At 38.4% G+C, this 17,535-nt stretch overlaps 1 protein-coding gene across 1 annotated transcript; it reads right to left on the minus strand.

Annotated features, from left to right (window-relative positions):
• Positions 1-13,503: 13,503 nt before the first annotated feature.
• On the minus strand, positions 13,504-17,290 carry LOC132045587 (uncharacterized). Its single transcript, XM_059436173.1, has 2 exons — positions 14,947-17,290; positions 13,504-14,850 (listed from the first exon to the last, which is right to left on the minus strand). The coding sequence occupies exon 1, from the start codon at positions 16,889-16,891 to the stop codon at positions 15,683-15,685; it is 1,209 nt and encodes a 402-aa protein (XP_059292156.1). The 5' UTR covers positions 16,892-17,290; the 3' UTR covers positions 13,504-14,850; positions 14,947-15,682.
• Between the last annotated feature and the right edge of the window lie 245 nt (positions 17,291-17,535).

Raw genomic sequence — 17,535 nt, forward strand, 5'->3', positions numbered from 1 at the left:
TATTAATTTTTAAAGAACATGAAAAGTCAAAAGTAAACAAGTAAAAGTGCACGGAGGAAATAAATATATCGGAGAATTAAAATTGAAGTACATACATGTATATATGAGAAGAAAATAGATATTCAGTAAGAACGTGAAAAGTCAAAAGTGAACAAGTAAAAGTGCACGGAGAAATAAATATGTGTCGGAGAATTAAAATTGAAGTGCATATGTGTATACATGAGAAGAAAATAAATATTCAGTACTATAACATATGTTCACGTGAGATTTACTAATTCTTAAAGAACGTGAAAAGTCAAAAGTGAACAAGTAAAAGTGCACGGAGGAAATAAATAAGTGCATATGTCTATACATGAGAAGAGATAAATATTAAGTACTGTGACATATGTCCACGTGAAATAAACAAGTAGTTGGTTAAAATGTACAAGTTATATAGCTTTTAGTACAAGCATTCATTGCGTGTATAATTTCTAAAGCTTTTAGTATAAGCTGTCACAACTGTGTTGGTCCCTTCATCACACTTATATATAATAGAATATTGGTTAGTTCACTAATCGTCCTTTATGTTTATAAGATTGGTTAGTTCACTAATCGTCCTTTATGTTTATAATATTGGTTAGTTCACTATTCGTCCTTTATGTTTATAATATTGGTGCACTTTTGATCCTTTCTCAAATTTTTGACTTTTTTTTTTTTTGACGTCGAGAGGTTGATTACCTCATATTTCAAGTGCAACAGTACGCAATTTCTTTTTCAAGACAAAATCCTTGCAATGTCATTCGTCTACAATAAACTGATATATAATTTACAGAAAGGAAACATATTATAAACTTGTTTTCTTTACATGGAATGGAAAAAGGCAAGAAGAGAAGAGTAATCGATTGGCATTTATGTGTTCTTTCGGATGAGAAGAATTCAAAGTGACTCATGATCGGAGGAGCACTAATTTATAATTTTTGTTAAAGATTAGGGCTACAAATAGCCCGTTTACTATGTTAATTTATGTACACGTCCCGCTCTGGTCCGAAATGGTAGAATCGATCTTATCTGGTTACATTATCTTTAATTATTCGTTCTTCATGTATTGAAATTTGAAACTTGTTTTTCATAATACTTGCGAGAGTTCTGTACTGTTTTTTTTGACACAATAAATATCTGGAAAATACTGACAAATTTTCAAAAAGCGAGTACGTTCTTGATTTAGCTATGATAATGTTTAGACTAAACAAACAAGGAACATTCTTCGTCTCACTATCTCTCACGTAGGATTATTGTTTCTACTTAACAACAAGACGGGCGAGTGAACTAAACTATGGATACAACCAACACTGAAAAATAGATGGTAGTTTGGAAGAGGACAGAAAATGCATCAATACTCCAAACACGAAGAACTATTAGTGCTCCATATGAAAGAATAAGAATAACTTTGAGTCCCATCCCAAGGAAAAAGGAACTATTTTGGGCCTTTTCTTTAATTTTGATACTTCCTCGTCCTCGTAAAACTACACAGTAGTGTTATTAATTAGCCAAAATTGACAAAAAATTATCCGCACTCAAAATTTACACCAAGCCAATAGTACATGGTATGTATTTGCACGTCGACTTTTAGCACTTAGGGGTTGGTTGATAGTCGATTAGAGTTATCCATGTGTTATTAATGCAGGAATTAGTTATGTACGGTCCAATTACATGTACTAATTATACGTTTATTAGTTATTCCATCAATGACCATGCATAAAATGAGGGAAGCGCGGCTGAAATGCTTCAGGCATGTAAAGAGGAGATGTATGAATGCCCCAATGCGGAGGTGTGAGAGGTTGGCTTTGGATGGTTTCAGGAGGAGTAGAGGTAGGCCGAAGAAGTATTAGGGAGAGGTGATTAGACAGGACATGGCGCAGTTTCAGCTCACTAAGGACATGGCCTTAGATAGGAGGGTATGGAGGACACGGATTAGGATATAAGGCTAGTAGGTAGTTGAGCGTTGTCACGCTTCACCTGTACATACTTGTAGTTGTAGTACTATTCTGGAAGTCTCTTGCTCTTAGATTTATGTTATTATCCATGATTCAGGTACTTCGATTATTGTATGATTTTCGGGTAGTTATGATATTGTCCTTTTTTACAGATTGCTTTGCCATGCTTTATATTGTATTTTGCCATACTTCTTTACTTCTGTCTTTTTTTTTTCTCTGCCGTAACAGTTTCTTTTATACATTATGCTTTGTTATGCTTTTTATTTTATTTTGTGATGACTCCTTTACTATTTGTTAATTCTTATCTAACTTTCTTTGAAATGCCTTTTCTTGAGTCGAGGGTCTATCAAAAACAGCCTCTGTAATGACTCGTTTGGCCGTTACCGTGATTTTCTCAAGTTTCGCGTCCCAAGACGTCTTTTGATCAGTGTTGCGTAATCACGCCGAAAAATTGTCCTATTAAATTGATCCGGAACCATGTTGGAAAGGTTAAAAAATCGTAACCACTTGGGCCCAGTTAGGCGCTATACCAGCTAGAAGACAGCCATGGCGCTACCGCCACAACTGCTTTCCAAACTGCCATAGCGGTATGTCGCTTTGTGTTAAGTACTGCCACAGCAGCCTCTTGATCCGCCATGACGTGGCCGCGGTGGTGGTCATGCATCCCGCTACAGTGGATATCGCAAATTCGTCCTAGTATTTAAACCCCATTTCGGGATTTGACCCCATTTTTGCTAAAACTCTAAATCTTAGCCGCCACCTGGGGAAATTGGAAGGCAAATCTCATGGCTTCATGGAATAGGTAACCTCTCTCATTTGCTTTATCTTCCTTCCACTCTATGTGTTCCATTTCATTAAGAGTTCATCTTCCAAGCCAATAAAAGTGGAGGTTCTCCACTTTTCAAGTCTAAGATAATCAAAATGAAATCTCTAAGCTTAAAATCTGACATTCTTGGAAGATCCTTTAATTTCTTAAATTAGAAGAATTAACCCACCTCTAGCTTCTGAGCTTTTCCTCTATTTTGTAAATGGGTTTTGACTATATTCTCTAGATTGGAGTTTTATGAAGGAAAGTGTTATATCCCGTATTTTGTACGTTGGGACATTAAGAAGAACGTGAAAAGTTAAGGACAAAAGTGCTTGTTTCGGGATACGAGGTAGAGACTTTTAACCTCCGATTTTGTTTTGGGGCACAAGCTGCTTATAATTTTTTTGGTATGGAATATTAAGGAAAATTTGGGGTTAAAAGTGAATTATGAAAAGTTATTATTTCATGAAAATAGCATGAGTCGGAGCGGTGGCATGGTGTGGGTTCCCGCCCATGGCTTGGCTAAATTTAATTGATCCGCACATGCATATGTGTGGGGTGGCACGCTTGGATGATTCATATATGTAGATAAGTGAAGACAAAGCAAGTCAATTAGTCATCTTTCCACACTTAGAAGCTTGGAGAAACATGGAGAAAACAAAAGACTAGACATTCGGCCAAGGAAATCGAATATAGTCCATGGAAAATTGATCAAAAAAATATTTTCTTCTAGCAATTCAACCAATTGGAAGGTCCTTATTAACGTGGAGTAGTTGTTGGAGCAAGCAAACCATTCATTCTTGCAAGGCACAACCCTAGCCAAGTCGAAGAACTAAGTGGAAAAGGTAAGGTTTAATCTTCTTTTTCATATGTTATGGATGGTTTATGCGTGTTGTAGTGTGTGGAAATGGATGAAATTCATGAAATTAGGTGTGTTGGTGCTTGGCCGTATAATCTTTTGGTAGGACATGATGGACAAATTTTACTTAGTATTTTTGGTTGTTGTTGTTGTGGATTCTATGGTAAGAATGAAGATTTAATGATTCAAGTTGAAGTTGTAATCGTTTGAGGAAAGACATTTTTAGAAGCTAATGCGATTTTAATATAGTTTCTTGAATTTATGAGAGTGATGTTGTTAATGTGTGGATTGTTGATGTAGTTCATGAATTTGGAAGAAAGAAATGTGTTATTGTTGTTCTTATTGAATTTGGGAGGTTTCGGGTGGAGTTATGTTGGTTGGGTTGTTTTGAATATTGTGCGAATTGTTTGAAGTGTTCTTGAATCTTGTTTGAATGGTTTGAAATTAGTACTTGAACATGTGAGCGTTGGTGTTGGCTTGATTGTTGTGGTTGATTTGAATGTAAATGGAATGTTGTCGAATTATGTAGAAAAGAGTTACTAACGTTAGAATGCGTTTTGAATTAATTGTTGATGTTGTTAATATGGTTGTTGGTATTGTTGTTGAAGATTTGTTTCGAGTTGAATTCTCGGGGTTGTTGAATTTATAGGGAAATCGTCTTCCAAATTACCGAAAAATAAAGTGCTAGCTTGGGATTGGATTCCTAAGTGCCTATGACTAATGTTTAGTATCTAACGACGTTGTTGTAGATCTTGAGAAGCCGAGACTTAAGTTCGGATTAGCTTAGGAAAAGCTTAACGAGGTATGTAAAGCTTACCCTTTCTTTCTTTTGGCATGTCTTAGTTGTAAGTAAGCTATGGTACGAGCCTCGGGGTAACCCTATTCTTAAGATCCGAGCATGTCTACGATTCTTATTCACTTCTTGATATTAGCGTTTTTAATATGGTCGAGCCATTGTCTTTATGTCTTTTGTATGATTGGATTTCAAACGTTGCATAAAAAGTTTTGTTCCTAAAGGGTTTTATGTTGAATATTGTCTCTAACTTTCATAGACGAGCTCGGATCGCTTCGATACGTTCGGAGAAGATTCTATAACGAATAATGTCTCTAACTTTCACAGGCGGGCTCGGATTGGTTTGATACTTGTCCGTGGTCCCCGAGACTTTCCCTTGTTTAGTTCTAACGACATTAGAAAGGACTTAGCATGATTATCGTCTTAACCCTCGAACGTCGACTACTTACTTATCTGTTGAGTCTGAAATGATGATTTTTATGCATATGGTTACTCACGACTCTGCTCGTGCATCCTGTTGTTATATCTTTCGCCGAGTCCCGGGCCGGTTATGTCGTCGTGCGCACTATGATATATTCGGAGTATGATGTGTTATGGTTCACCGAGTCCCTCATTGAGGATATTGTACCGTATTATATTACGGTGTTATGATGTGTTATGGTGTTATGATGTGTTATGGCGCTATGATGTGTTACGGAGATATGAAATCTTCCGGAGTATGATGTGTTATGGCTTTTTAATGACGGGAGGCGACCATATTCCGAGCCCTATGCATGATTTGTGTTTTAATAAGTAAGCATTTTGGTATTCGGATCTGCATTTACTTTCGTACTTCTTGTTCCGATTATGATCCCTTTTCTTCGTATTTCATGCTTTGCATACTCGATCACGCGAGAACCGACCCCCTTTTTCTTCGAACCGCGTTTTCGCCCGTAGGTACGGATATTCCTTTCGGTGATCCGCCAGCTTAGGATTTCCATTCAACTATTTTGGAGCGCTCACTTGTTCCGGAGCCTATATTTTGGGTACAGATACCTTAGTTATATATGTGTATGTATATGTCTATTCAGGGGTACGGCGGGGCCCTGTCCCGTCATATGATTCTGTTATTACTCTTAGAGGTCTGTAGACACGTATGTGTGGGTTGTGGGTAGTTTTTGTTCGGTTGTGTCTATGTGTGATTCGTGATTTGGACGTCCCTTATATTATGACGCCTGCTCATTATGCCGGTATCATCTACGAAAGTTGCCATCGCGATCCGTATATATATATATATATATATATATATATATATATATATATATATATATATATATATATATATATATATATATATATATATATATATGTGACAACTTTTGGGCGACGCTTCACTTTTCTCGTATGTATAAGTTATTTGTATCTTGCTTTTCGGTTAATGGGTGTGTACGGGTGCCCGGCTATATGGTCAGATTACGGGGTTGGGTCGTGAAGGAAAGTATATATTCTATGACTTAGGAGACTTATTTAGCAATAAAACTCAGATTCTTAGCTCATGAAAACGTAGAAATTCTTGTTGAGAATAAATTCCAATCTTTTCTTTGTAAATCTGAATAACATTCCCAGATCATTGAATCTTATTCTTTCGGGTTTTTTTGACATTCCAAGGCACTCTGTCACGGGTCCCAGTTTGGAAGTGTGAAGTTGAAGATCAACGGGATGCTCGCGGCACCTATTCGGCCTCGAGGTAGGTTGCGGCTTTCCCTTTTTTGGTATACTTCAATTAGAGTTCCATATACGTGCGTCAGATGAAACGGAGAATGCATGCGTTAGTCTTCGGACACGGATGTCGGGATGGTTATATTAGGTTTGTATTGTGGTATTGAATTGTCTCTTAAAATACTTGCTGGTACGGTAATAATGACATGTTACCTTTTGGGGTGAGATTCGGGCTAGCGAAACATGTGTAGAGATAGCACTGTCGGAGATTTCATGTTAACCTTCGGGTGTGAAGTTGGGATGGATGACTTAGGTTGATATTGTTGTGGCTTATGGCTTGTTTCCTTATTGTGTTCCATTGTGTTGTTACTTATTGTGAGATATTGGCTCGCAGCCCCGTGATTGATTTTAGAGAATTGATGCTTAATGAGTACTTGTGTGTTGGATGGCACATTTATCATGAATGAAGTTGTTGAAAAGGAAGAAGGGATTATGACATTGTTATTTTGAGTGAGATTTCTGTCCATGTGTGGCACCATTGGTTATATATTCTTGTTGGCATTACTATCATGCATTCACTCATTCATATGAATATGTTGGGATCGGGTTGCGCACCGCAACACTAACTGAGATCGGGTTGGACGTACCGCAACATTGACTATTGGATCGGGTTGTGCGTTCTGCAGCAGCAGATACATGGACTTAGCTGTTGTCACACCCCTTTTTTTGGGTTCCGCGCGTAGGCACTCAGGTTTTTATTATTAAAGGGTTTTTCCATTTAAAGTGACGATTTTGAAAAAGGGATTATTTTAATTACGGAGTCGCCACTTGGAATTGAGTTTTGGTGTTCCAAGTCACCTTATGAATCCTTAATCAAAAGGAAATGACTCTTTTATTATGGTCCGCGAAAACAAAAGACCAGGTAAGGAATTCTGTTGACCGGGGAGAAGGTGTTAGGCATTCCCCGAGTCCCGTGGTTCTAGCACGGTCGCTTTATTGACTTATACTTAACTTAAATTAATTTTGGATATATTATGTATCCGAGCCTTGATTTGCTCGTATTTTTATTTATTGAACTTTTATTTTTAAACCCTTCTATTATTTTTTAACTCGGATGCGTAACCGCATTCCGAATCTTTTAAGCGTCTCAAAGTAAGATGCATAACTGCATTCTTATTCGAAACAAAATTAATTATTAAAACGAGTTCGGCCAAGGTGCCTAACCGCATGCTTAAGTTATTAAAAAAAAAAAAAAAACGTCTCGAAATAAGATTCGTAACCGCATTCTTAATCGAAACAAACGTCTTGAAACGTGCCTAAAGCTCATCTAGCGTTAAAGGCAATTATTTGTCTCTAAAATCCGAGACTTATTATTATTTGGTTATTATTAATTTTCACTCTTTCGACAACGGGCTTTGAAACATGTTCGCAACCCATCTCGCTCCCTTACAATTGGTTTTACCACTCTTTTTTATAATTGACAACGGGGTTTGAAACAATTCGCACCCCATCTCGCTCAACTCACACTAGTAATTAATTAATATGGCCTTAACCGTTAGTCTTGGCCTGATTCTTTTGTTTAAGAAATATATTGAGCAACTATACGACCGAATAATTAAATTAACAAGACCTCCATTAATTACAACAAAGCAGAATATCCAAACAGAGAAGAGTATAAAGAAAACGACATTACCCCTAATTTTATCACTGTAACCGAAAGATAAGAATTAAAAGGAGAGAATGATAAAGCAATTTTGTGCTAATCTTTAACCTACAACTAAGTTCTAATAATTACTAACTCCCTTAATATCATCTTTGGTTGACAGAATCAGGCAACATATTATCAACAGTAACCATGCTTTCACGAATTGGGAGCAAATTCATTAAAGATATCCACTGCACACTCAAACAACGTGATAATTACACATAACCCATGAATAAACATATATATAAAAAATACGATTTAATATCATTTACTGTTTAAACATTCAAATCAATATCCAACACAAACTAATCTCAAATTGGAGTTTAAATCACTCCCAAAACAGAGTAAGCAAAATACGACTACGTTCCACTCACCATAACAATGGAAAATTAACTCAAATATTCAACAAATGAGGAAAGCACCAAACAACAACAACAACAAGCCCAGTGTAATTAATGCGGGGAGGGAAAATTTGAAACGCTTCATTTCGGAAGAAGAGAAAGAGAGGAAGATAAAGGAAAACAAGACAAAGGTCGGATAGGACAACATATCGAAAACATATGATAACACGAAGCAGCGAGAAAAGTGGTGAACGGTCTGGGAATGAGAATTAACTACTATAGATAAATAAAATAATCAAAGTACCAACGGCCAACAAATATAAGCGAGAATCGGATGCATAAACCAAAAAGGTAATAAAACAAATGAGCGAAAGCGCAACTACTATGGTGAAGGGTAAAGCCTTCTATCCTAATCGAGTCCTCCACAACCTCTGTCCTATCTAAGGTCATGTCCTCAATACTGAGCCATATCTGTCTAATCAAACTTCGGCCTCCCTTTACCTGCCCGAAACCATTCATAACCAACCTCTCACACCTCCGCACTCTCCTCTTCACATGCCCAAACCATCTCGACCCTCGCTTCCCGCATCTTGTCCTCCACCGATGCCACTCCCACCTTGTCTCGGATATCTTCATTTCTAATTCTATCTCTCCTAGTGTGTCCACACATCCACCGCAGCATTCGCATTTCTGCGACTTTCATCTTCTGAATGTGGCATTTCTTGACTGGCCAACACTCTGCTCCGTACAATAAAGTCGTTCTAACCACCACTTTGTAGAACTTGCCTTTAAGTTTTAGAGGCACTTTCTTATCACACAGCACTCTGGAGGCGAGTCTCCATTTCATCCCGCACCAATACGATGTGAAACATCGTCGTCGATATCCCCATCTTTCCGTATAATAGACCCAAGGTACTTGAAACTACCTTTCTTTTGAATGGGGGTACCAGCTCACTTCCTCATCCCCTCACGCGTACGCCACCGACTTTGGTATTCGTCTTGGTCCTACTCAATTTAAATCCTTTAGACTCCAAAACACTATCGCTAACCTCGCCGTTATTGAGTCTTCAAGGACTATGCCATATGCGAACAACATACACCAAGGCACCTCGCCTTGTATTTGTCGCGTCAATTCATCCATCACCAAGGCGAATAGAAACGGCTAAGAGGCGATCCCCGACGCAACCCCGTGTAAATTTAATCGAAAAATTTAAGAGGAAAGCACCAAAACAGTTTAAGAAAATTTAACGAGTAGAATGATATCTAAACCGAATGAAAGGATAATGAATTAAGAAGAGAAAATGGACCTTCGGATAAACAAAAATGCTCTTTCAATACGTTTCAAAATGCCATAACCGTGACTTCAAAAGAAAATGACGGACCTCTCAAGACCGAAACCCATGACTCAGCGACCTCAAACGGGAAGACAACAAACTCATTCAAACCCCAAACGGGGTAGTCGAGTGATTTTGGAGCTAAAACAATGAAGTTTCAAGGTTAAAGTTGGTGGTTTTATGGTTGAGATAAAGCGACGGGTATGGTATTTACATGGTTTTTCCGAAGGGGTAAAGGGTGTTTACATGGTTAAAATAATGGTGAATAAGAATGAATTCCCCTTGTTTCTTTCCGTTCCGTAAGTGTAGTATGTGTGTGTGTGTTGCGGGCGTGTGTGTTGGTCTCTCTTTTCTAGGGTTTTGTCCAATTTATAATATGTAGATAGGGTGTGAAAAATGATGAAAAGGTTTTTGGGTCCATGGGCCTTGGAATGATGCAGATGGATTTTTATAATGTAAAGGGAATTTGCTTTTTTTTGTTCTTTTAAAAAAAAATATATATCTATAAAGGGTGCATGTGGCATGTGTGTGTAGGTGAGGTATTTAAAATTGAGTGGTCCCCACCCCTTTCCTTTTATCTGTTCCTATGCGTGAAATAACATATGATTAACAAATGAGGACATAAAATACATTATTCCTACTAAATTAAAATAGCAAGATTAAAATATGTACTTACTCTATATTTATTTATTAAAACTTTTAACTTGGAAATTAAACTAAAAATAGATAACACATTTTCGGACATTTTTTTTTTCTTTTTGTACTAATAAAAATAAAACGAAACTAAACATATATCTAAATCGTGACTCTATTTTTGTGATTTTTGAATATTCAAATAAGACTGCTAAACAAAAATAAAACCAAATAAAATGTCCAAACCATATTTAAAGGAAAATTTAGATATTAGAAGGTGAAACACCCCGAGGAGGGTCAAAAGTCACGTGTCTACAGCCTGTCCCTCTTTGGTTGGGGACGCGAAGCGTTCTCAGACAAAGACGTAGACAACGAGACAAATTTGGGCCCGACCATTATTTGAAGGAAGAGAAAGGAATGAAACAAAATGTGACCGAGCCCTGGTCTTGGGCATCCTACATATCCCGGGTTATAAGGGAATCAGGTTCGTGTAGTTCAAAAGGTAAGATGGGTGATAAAACATATTGGGTTGGAAAGTCGATTGAGGTCCTATCGAGGTTCCGGTCCGCGGCTCCTATTATTACATAAAAATGAAAATAAAAGTTAAAAAGAAAATACATGTACAAAACCCTATCTATGCAGCTTTCTCTTGAATCTTGACTTGAATCTTCATGCTTGCTTCTGAATTTAAAATTTAAAATCATCCCTATTCTCCAGGCGGGGCTCCTGCCATTTCTGGCTGAACTTGAAACCAACTGAAAGTACACCCCGTTCTTCAGGCGGTCTCCTGAGCTTGAAACTGAAAATTATCCCTATTCTCCTGGCGAGCTCCTGATGCCTTGACGGATCATGCTATCTAAACATGCTCCTATTCTCTAGGCAGGTCCTGACTTTCTTTCCCATTCTTCAGGCGGGTCCTGTAAATTATCAAAACAAATAACACGAACAAAAATTTTCTGTCCCAGTTTGCACCAGGAAATTTTTGGTGAGTGTTAGCAAAATTATAAACTATAAAATAATTCAATTATGAAAGTAAAATCAAATGTACTAACTAGGAAGTGCGTCTCTCAGGAGTGAATCTGAAAACTCAAACTAGGAAGTGCGTCTCCTAGAGTAATGAATCAAATTAGGAAGTGCGTCTCCTAAATGTAAAAACTAAAAGACCCTGACTAAGAAGTGCATCTCTTAGGGGTTAAAGACTCGACTAAAAACTCAACTAGAGGTTTGCATTAGGAAGTGCGTCTCCTAAAGTCAAAAAACAGAAGACACGTACCAAGAAGTGGTCTCTTGCATTAAACCGAAAGACTCGACGTCTCCTAAATGCCAAAAACCGAAAGAAGTGCGTCTCCTAGGAGTAAAGGTTTGCATTAGGAAATGCGACTCCTAAAGTCAAAAACCAGGAAGACCCAGACTAAGAAGTGCGTCTCTTAGAGGTTAGACCGAAAAACTAGGAAGTGCGTCTCCTAGGAGTAAAGGTTTGCATTAGGAAGTGCGTCTCCTAAACGTTAAAAACCAGAAGAGTAAAGGTTCACGTACTAGGAAGTGCGTCTCTAGGAGTAAAGGTTTGCATTAAAGTCAAAAACCGTGAAGACCCAAACCAAGAAGTGCGTCTCTTAGGGGTTGGGAAAGACTTAGGATGTGCGTCTCCTGGTCAGAGTCAAGTGCGTCTCCTAAATGTCTAAGAAGTGCATCTCTAGGGGTTAGGGTTCGAAAGTTGACTGAAGTGCGTCAGTAAAGGTTTGCATTAGGAAGTGCGTCTCCTAAACATCAAAAACCAGGAAGACCCAGACTAAGAAGTGCGTCTCTTAGGGGTTAGACTGAAAGACTCGACTAGGAAGTGCGTCTCCTAGGAGTAAAGGTTTGCATTAGGAAGTGCGTCTCCTAAATGTAAAAACTGAAAGACCCAGACTAAGAAGTGCATCTCTTAGGGGTTAAACTGAAAGACTCGACTAGGAAGTGCGTCTCCTAGAAGTAAAGGTTTGCATTAGGAAGTGCGTCTCTAAATGTAAAAGCCGAAAGACCTAAAAGTCTCTTGGGGGTCCCGAAAGACTTGAAGAAGTGCGTCTCTTAGGAAGGGTTAAAGTCAAAACCGAAAGATCGACTAGGAAGTGCTTAGGGGTTAAATCGAAAGACTCTAGAGTAAAGCTTTGCATTAGGAAGTGCGTCTCCTAAATGTCTAAAAGAAAAGTGCGTCTCTTAGGGGAAGATCGAAACTAGGAGTAAAGGTTTGCATTAGGAAGTGCGTCTCCTAAAGTCAAAAGGAAGACCCGTACCAAGAAGTGCGTCTCTTGGGGTTAACCGAAAGACCTCGAAAGACGTTTCGACTAGGAAGTGCGTCTCCTACAATCCGAACTAGGAAGTGCATCTCCTAGGGGTGACAGTATTCATAATTGAAAAGTCGATCAATTTTTGTTGCTTGCAAACATATGTTGTGACATTGCCTTTTGCATCGACAAAAATAAGACATTGTACCTTTTGAAGCTTTGAACCTTTGATTTGAGGATAACATCCATTCCTGTTTCAAACAAAGAAAAATTGTGAGTTTTAAAATGTGGTGGTTGGTTTGTGGCCTTGGTTCTGAAGGTGCTTGCTCATGCACTTGTTCTATTTAGCTGTGATTTCAAATAGTCTGTGCTCGCTGTCGGCTCGTTGGACCACTGACCCAAATTCTGGCTATCGGAGTGACTTTAAATCAAAACCAATACCAACACCTTTGTTTCATGGTGCCCATTAATTCAAACTCTACTGATCCCATATATTTTCATGAATCCATAATCTATCAATGATTGATAACTCATTGGGTACTCTAACCACTTTGAATCATGCTACCTTCATGTGCTAGCCAGATGTTTTGCTTCGCAATTGGAAAAGCTGGTAGCATGTTTTGAAATCCTTTCTCCACCCGTTCTACATGGACGACTCAACGAAACAAAACAAAAGAAGTAAAAAGATGTAGAAGTAGAAAAAGATCGGTATTCAACAAGAAATATCCCTTATTAGGAGAAAGGAAAGAAGACACTTATATGAATGTGGTCGCTGGCTCCAATGGTCATGACATGCATTTTGGATTGAGCGGCCTAATCTGTTCAACCAATCTATACTTTAACTCCTGTTGTGCTCTCACAACTTGTTTTGAAATCAAGGCTTCATATCCCAACCTATTCAACAGGCTCAAAACCCTCATTCGGCTAGTGGTGCTCCGAAGAGTTTTCATCACTAAACCTCTCTCTTTTATTTGTCTCTCATCTTACCATCGCCTTACGGTGCCCATGAGGGTTTTCACCAATAAGACTCTCTCATTTGCATTCTCTCAACTCATTCGCCTTATGGTCTCTCGTAAGACTCTCTAATTTTCATTCTCTCAACTCACCGTCGCCTTATGGTGCCTGTGAAGGTTTTCACCAGTGAGAGACTCTCATTTTCATTTCTCTCAACTCTTCATTGCTTTATGGTGCCTGTGAAGGCTTTCACCAGTGAGAGACTCTCATTTTCATTTCTCTCAACTCTTCATTGCCTTATAGTGCCTGTGAAGGCTTTCACCAGTAAGACTCTCTCATTTTCATTCTCTCAACTCACCGTCGCCTTATGGTGCCTGTGAAGGTTTTCACCAGTGAGAGACTCTCATTTTCATTTCTCTCAACTCTTCATTGTCTTATGCTTACGCAGACAGGTGATGCTCGTTAGCAAATATCTTGTACTCATAGCGTGCTCAGCCTTGACATTCTCAATGATTGATCTGAAGGTCTTTTCTTTGGTTGTAACGTGGCTTTGGATAGGGTTGAAAAGAAAGGATGGCGTGGAGGCTCGAAGACAACACAAAAATAATAAGGGTGAGACTTACAACTTTTGGAATCGACTCAAAAGAAAAAATAACTTCTGTCCCAGTTTCTTTGAAACGGGAAATTTCGAATCTTATTTGGTTGGACCGAACCCCAGAATAGGGTTGCCTACGTATCTTGTCGAGACAAGAATCAGGTCAGACGTAGTTCCGGAAGCTCATTTCTTGTGTGCTTCTCTCTTTTTTTTTTTTTTTTTTTTTTTTTTTTTTTTTGGCCTTTCTTTTTTTTCTTTTTTTTTCCTTTTTTTTTTTCTTTTTTTTTTCAACTCTTTTATCTTCATTTGACTTTCTCCTTACCTTTTCCTTTTTCTCTTCCGTCTTTTTTTTTTTACTGTACTTTGATTCCAAAAGAGGGGTATGAAAGAAAATAAAACTAAGGTTCAACAGGGGTAGCAAATGGTGACACAACATTTAGATAGCAAAATGAAATGCCTTCGTCATACCAATCCTTAAAAATGTCAAGTACAAAACATGCGATTTGAGAATGAGAAATGAAAATCATATGGTATCTCTTCACAACAAATGTATTATTGGATATTGTCTCTCACTTTTCCTTCATACTTGTCTCTGCTTGTTTCCTCAAATGTTCTTCTTCACAATTTTCAAGTTTTGGTGCATTTGTCCCCTGGCTAGATCAGGTTTTAAGATTTGACCAAAAATCTGCATGCATGCCATGTCACTAGAACCAGCCTGAAACAAACTGCACAAAAGAAAACTAAACAAAATGAATTAAAAATTTAACAAAAACAAAAACTTTTTTTTTCATTAAACAAAAAGGATAGAAGGGTTCGAACATCAAAACAAAGCAAAGTAAAATCCAGATTACAACCCTGAATAATCCGGATAATAGAAAGAGCGTCAAAACGAACTACCAATACTCCTTTAAAATGGAAATAGGAGTGACTTCCCCAATTGCTGAGCTTGACACCTTAGCCACTGAGTTGCATATCAACACTACTAGAACCTTCACCAATGTTGAATACATTATCCTCAACAAATAGGTTTTGGGTCCCTTTGGCTAACTCGCTCATTGCTACGAAGTGTGTATCATCCTGTGCCATTAAAGAATTCTCTGCGACACTTGGAATGTCGCTGTCCTGTACCACAATCAGTTTTTCTTGAATCATTCTTTCTATTTCTCTTTTTAAAGTGCGACAGTCTTCAGTACTGTGTCCCTGAATATCAAAATGATATGCACATCATACGGTCGGATCAAAACTTTTTGAATGCGGGTCAGGAGTATACCCGATTAGAGGAGTGATCATGCCCAAATGTCTCAATTTCTGGAACAAGCTCGTATAAGATTCCCCAATCGGTGTAAAATTATCCCTTGGCCTCTGTCTCTTGCCGTACTCCTGCCTCGAATGGGGATTATATGATGCTTGAAAATTTTGTGGAGACGGATGAGGGTTTTGTGGTGTTGCTGCTCGCCATTGTGTGTAATTTGGTGATCGACGTTGAGGCTGAGTATATTGACGATGGCGGCCCCTCGGACCTTGACCTTGTCCAGATCCAATCATTGCAACATCAGAATTTCCATCTCTCTCTATCCCAAGATTTCTTAACCGACTTTCACTTGCATGTGTGGTGGATTTAAAGGTAGCAAAACTCACAATACGTCCTGTTCTAATCCCATCTTCTATCATCTCCCCCATTTTGATGGCTTCAACAAATGATTTGCCTAAGGCAGGGAGCATGTGCTAATAATATTCTTCATCTTGTGCTTGGATAAAAGTCTCCACAACCTCGCTTTCTTTCAGCGGTGGTCTCACCCTTGCAGCCTGCTCCCGCCACCTGATGGCAAATTCCCTGAAATTTTCTGTAGTTTTCTTCTTCAAATTGATCAGAGACTTCTTGTCAGGAACTAAGTCTATATTGTATTGGAATTGCTGCACAAATTCTTGAGCCATGTCATCCCAAATATGCCACTTAGTGACGTCTTGATCAATGAACCATTCTGAGGCTAAACCCGTCAAACTCTCACCGAAGTAGGCCATAAGCAACTCTTGCTTACCCCCAGCTCCTCTCAATTGATTACAATACCTCTTCAAGTGGGCCATAGGATCACCATGTCCATCGTATTTGTCAAACTTTGGGACCTTGAATCCGAGGGGTAGATGAACGTCGGGAAACATGCACAAATCTCTAAACGAGACACTTTTATAACCTCCCAATCCTTGTAAGTTCTTCATAGCTTGTTCCAGGCTTTTCATTTTTCCAGCCATGTCCTCATGTTCAGCATTTTTCGCCGGTCTCTCAATGTCAATAAGAGAATTAAACTGTGAAATGGAGTGATGAGGATCTAGGCCCATGAATGTGAAATCCGAAGGGTAGTACTGATCTTGACGGGTAACAAATTGTGACACATGATTTTGTCTTTGCACCATAGTGGGTTGGGGAATCATGTCAACTGACACAGTAGTTGTCACAACCATAGGATTAGGCTCCGAGAACGTATAAACGGGCGGCGCTGTTGCGATACCCTGAATATCAGTCCTGATTTGCACCCTTGGAGGACGACTTGTGGAGGTTTCAGTGATGTTAGGCAAATTGGTATAGTCACCCAGACCATGAGCAAACCCAGAAAGGTACACTAGATCTTCTGACATGGAGAGTGAGGCCTGAGTATATGGATGTTCCATAGGCGTGATGTCAGAAAAACTAAGGATTGCCTGGGGCGGTTGCCTACCATTCGACCATTCTTGTAACATCCCCACCATGCGTTGCCTCAACAACCTATTTTCCTCAACAACGGTTGATTCATGTTGACCATGTCCTTGTCTTTCCTCAGTATTGACTATTGGGAGTTCATTTTTGCTCGACATTGGCACACTTCCTTTTGATCTAGTGAAGTGGATGTGTGTTGCCAGTGTACCACAAACCAACCACTTTCTTTGATCGAACATCATGAAAAAAAAATATGGGTTAGGGAATTGCGTGCAATGCACATATTCACAATTATCAGTTCTAGAATGACTCTAAGGTTAATAATGTCATTTTGGCATCATCCCAGTTCCTGCTCGATTTGGCCATCCTCTCTCTTTCATTTTTCATTTCCACGCCTCTCGATTCACTCGCTCTCTTTCCTTTCTTTTCTTTCTTATGATTATCTCTCTTTTTCTTTCCACTCTTTTTTTCTTCTCCGCTCTTTCACTACTCTTTTTGATTTTTGAAAATAATTCGATCGAACCCAACTTGGGTTGCCTACGTATCATGCCGGGACATGAATCAGATCTTTGCGTAGTTCGGGAAGTTTCGGTATAAAGTAATCAACAAAATATTTTCAATTTTTTTTTTTCTCTTCTTTTTTTTTTTTTTTTTTTTTTTTTTTAGGAAAAAATACAAAGACTTAGAAAGAAAAAAAAATCTTTTTTGGATTTTGATTGATCAAAAGAATGAATGCTAAAGGATACATAAAAGAAAAATATTTTTGGATTTTGATTGTAAAACTTCCTCCAAAGAAACCCCGCTAAAAATACTACTCGAAGTAAAATCTTTTTGCGTTTTCCTTTTCTTTTTGGATAGGGAGTTAAAAAGAAATCTCCCTCTTTTT

The sequence above is a fragment of the Lycium ferocissimum genome, unplaced genomic scaffold (assembly GCF_029784015.1).
Source record: "Lycium ferocissimum isolate CSIRO_LF1 unplaced genomic scaffold, AGI_CSIRO_Lferr_CH_V1 ctg7148, whole genome shotgun sequence".
Taxonomy (NCBI): Eukaryota; Viridiplantae; Streptophyta; class Magnoliopsida; order Solanales; family Solanaceae; genus Lycium; species Lycium ferocissimum.